The following is a 3896-nucleotide window of genomic DNA, read 5'->3' as shown; positions in this document are numbered from 1 at the left end:
CTGTGTTTGGTTTGGCTTCTCCAGTTATACATGCCTACTGTGTCCTCTCGGTCCTCTTCTAATACTCCATTCCTTGTTTTAACCCTGAAGAAAAGCATGGATATCCTGAATGTTGTTTTACAGGCCAGACCCACTCAGGCAATTGGAAAATATGAGCGGAACTTATCTGAGAGATAATCCTTAATAAGGGATTATTACCAGATGAATGAATAATTATTAGTTCAATGACCGCGAAAATATTAATGCTCTTTCCTCTTATGACATTGACAAACTTTTATACATGTCGTATAGAGTCAGAGGTGCTAAAAATATTCAGACTAACTTTGCTACAGCGAGTTGTGACTGTCGACTCTTTGAACATGATCGGGGAATTCCTCTGCAGATTCAAAGCTCGCTGCAGAGTCCCCTGTTCGTTTACTCCGAACATGCATGGGGCGTAACATGTACGAGAGAAATGTAGCTTAGTTTCATTAATGGCAAAAGCTTTGTCACAAAGAACACACAGAATCAGCTCTCTTTCTATCACTACGCTTTTGGGGAATGCCAGTATCTTAAGTTTAAGAAGGGATAGCATGGCTACGAACGCAGGAGCATTACCAAAATAAGAATCTTCACTTCCTCTCATTCTTGGAATAGAATCTCAAGACCACGTAGAAGAGGAGCCTGTAAAGAACTCCCCACGCTAGCAGAATACCGATGTCAAACCAGATGCTCGGCTTATTGATGTCCATCGAGGACAGAACGTCCTGTCCCATCAGAGGGCAATGCGTGCCGAACGTACCGTTAATCTCATGCAGGTGGCTGGGCTTGGTGTTTCCTAGCGGACCTGGCGAGAGATCTGATGGAGACCCGGTGTAGCAGCGATCCCCTTTGAATTCATTCGTTAGCAGCGCATCGAATGGGTACTTTATGGCGGAGATGTAATGGAGCCACCTCCAGTATTTTGGTATTTGTGATTCCTTCAGGAAGAACCCGCAAGTAAGGAAGAAGAGAGCCGTGGTTGCTATGACGACGGCATATCCCGTGATGTAGCTCGGGACGAGCGCACTCACGAGCATCACGTAAGCATTGGTAGTGATCAGGGAGGCGAACAGGATTATCCAGAAGTAGAAGAGATGGCTCTGGAGGCGGAGAATGAACTGGGTGATCACCGCGAACGTCAAGCCCTGGATGGCGAAGAAGGGGAGGTACACGATGAGGGATGAGATGACGTAGGACGAAGCTCGGTACGCGTTGTGGGACGTCTCTCGGATGAAGATGAACCGCTCTTGGATGAAGGTCGGGACAGCGTCGTTCGAGGAGAAGAAAACCAGGCAGATGGCGAAGATGTAGAAATTGAGGAGGCGGTTGATGGTTTTGAAGTCGTGCTTGGAAAGGTTCTCGAAGAGGGAGGATAGGATCAGCGCCATGACCGCAAGGACTATCTCGCGAGAGAGGAAGAGCTCTGGCGTGCGAATCACATTGAGCGCAGTGCGCCAACACAGGACCGCGACCTCACGCAGCCATGGATTCGCGAATTTCTGACTGTGGTCGGGCTCGTCAAGGACTTCCATCTCAAACTCCTCGTAGGAAGTAGCGTAGGAAGTAACATAAGATGGGTCAGGGTTGGGGCTGAAGACCAGCGGGGTCTTGGGGCGAGAATGGTTGCGCTGAGGAGTCTGGTAGTGGCTTGAGATTTGACTCTGCGAGCCATACATTGGCGTCTTACCTCCAGGCGTCCGCCCAGGAGTCGTTGCAGGAGTCCAGGACGGCGGGCGCCGGGGCGTTCCCTTGACACCATTGTAGATCCAGACAGAGAAGTCCTTGTAAAAATGGGACGCCAGTCTAGGGTACACACCGCTCTGCATGTGCATTGGCGTCTGCATTACTTTGCGCTCCAGCGAGTTGTCGAATTCATCATTGTCGTCGTCGTCGTCGTCGTAGTAGTCATACTGTTCAGAGTCAGATCGAGGAGTCTTCTGTCCTCTAGGAGTGTAGGTCTGAGAGTGGAGACTGAGCTTTGAACTAGGGGTGGGTCCGTGAGGAGTCCGCGGAGTTTTGGGCTGTTTCGGTGTCTTTCGGACAGGGGTCCTATCTTCTAGGGTAGGTTTAATGCCATCTCTTTGGTACAGCACAAGCGGATCCAGGCCGATGTTTGACTCGTCATACTCTTTGATCACATCTAGGAGGTACTCGAGGCTGTTCTCGCCCTCGGGAACCGGCCTTCCGAATCCGGAAAGGTGAGTGGGCAACGCCAGAGGATTCCCCATGTATATCAACCTTCCCCTGTAATCACATCACACATACTCGTGACAAATTAGTAGAACGTGAGAATAACTTGAAACTGCGACATCAGCGAGACCGATGTCGTTACCTTGCCAGGACCGTGATGTGGTCCAGGAGCAACTGAATCCTGTAGGAAGGCTGGTGGATGGTCATGAGCACGATGCTACCGCCTCGAGCTATGTCCTTCACCTTCTCAACGACGCTGTAGGCGCTCGAGGAGTCCAAACCGGAGGTAGGCTCATCGAGAAACAGCATCGACGGCTTATGGATGATGTCGATTCCTATGGAAACCCTTCGCCGCTCCCCTCCCGACACTCCTCTCCTTCCCTCATCACCGATGCGCGTATGAATCGTGCTCTGTGAAAACAAAAGGTTGAGGATAATGTCAGTCGTGTGAAAAGTCGACCGACTACGCGATTAATCATGAAACTCGATTTTGCTATAAATGTTGATTCTATCATTCCAACGTATGCACTCATGACTGGTTAGATCTAATCTTACCAATATGCAATACTACTTTGTCTTCTTCAATATTCTGATTCGAGATTTCTTCTTTCACAGCGGACAGCGACCAACATCAAGCTCGTGAAGGGGGCATAGGATCTGTACCTGGAGGCCAAGCTGCTCGAGGAGATCAAAGACGCGCTTCCGCTTCTCGGCCCTGGAGATTGAAGGAGGGAGCCTGACCTCAGCAGCGAACATGAACGTCTCGAAGACGGTCAACGTCGGAAAGAGCTGATCATCTTGCATCACGTAGGATGAGATCATCTTCATGTAGCTAGTAGTAATCTGTCAACAGCCATCTCATCAACAACAGTTAATCACAAAACGTTATTTGTTCCTAATAAAAGCATAACATGACTAGTAACGAAAAATGGCCATCTCCACGAATAGCGCGACTCACTGGCTTCCCCTCAATCCTGACCGAACCTTGGAGGCTTCCCTGCGCGATCCGCCCTGCCAACGCGTCAAGGAACGTGGACTTCCCCGCCCCGCTGGGCCCCATGATCGCCATGACCTCGCCCCTCATCGCCTGCCCCGAGATGTCGTTGAGGAGGTAGGCCTCTCTCTTGACCGACACGCCGTCCTTCTTCTGCTTCTTGATGATACTGTAGGAGAGGCCGCTGAACTCGAGCCCGTGGCCAGGGATCATCTTCCTCGGGGGCGGCGCAGCGTTCTTGCCCATGGTCACGGACTTGTCCATGTCCAGCAGCGTCTCAAGGTTCTGGTTCGTGTCGTCCTGCGCGAGCCTAGCCATCGTGGCGGAGGAACTGTTGGGCCTCCCTTGCACAGGACAGTGTTGTGGGGGGAGGAAGGGGTTTTTTTAGGGGTTGGAACTAGGGAGATACTTTGAGCTGAGCGTGGGGAATGATTATACGAAGGAGGACAGGTTAGGTTTGTCCAATGGAGACAACATTTGACGGTTAAAATGATGGGAGAATTCATGGACTTCGCCAAGGACACAGGGTAGAGACTGCAATGAGAACCGAAGGCGGCAACACTTAAGAGAAAAGAATGGAGTTAGCTCACTTTGGGCTTGCCGGAGAGGGGAGTGTGTAGCTTTGTTTCCTTCTGCACAAGAGACAGCTCCATTTCTTTGTTACCTTCTCTTCTTGTTCTTTTCAACCATT

At 50.5% G+C, this 3896-nt stretch overlaps 1 protein-coding gene across 1 annotated transcript; it reads right to left on the bottom strand.

Annotated features, from left to right (window-relative positions):
* Positions 1-586: 586 nt before the first annotated feature.
* Positions 587-3523, bottom strand: LOC115748756 (ABC transporter G family member STR-like). Its single transcript, XM_030685371.2, has 4 exons — positions 3170-3523; positions 2875-3054; positions 2354-2622; positions 587-2265 (listed from the first exon to the last, which is right to left on the bottom strand). The coding sequence occupies exons 1-4, from the start codon at positions 3521-3523 to the stop codon at positions 612-614; spliced, it is 2457 nt and encodes an 818-aa protein (XP_030541231.1). The 3' UTR covers positions 587-611.
* Between the last annotated feature and the right edge of the window lie 373 nt (positions 3524-3896).

Source organism: Rhodamnia argentea, chromosome 1, assembly GCF_020921035.1.
Source record: "Rhodamnia argentea isolate NSW1041297 chromosome 1, ASM2092103v1, whole genome shotgun sequence".
Taxonomy (NCBI): Eukaryota; Viridiplantae; Streptophyta; class Magnoliopsida; order Myrtales; family Myrtaceae; genus Rhodamnia; species Rhodamnia argentea.
This window is presented reverse-complemented; position numbering and strand designations above follow the sequence as displayed.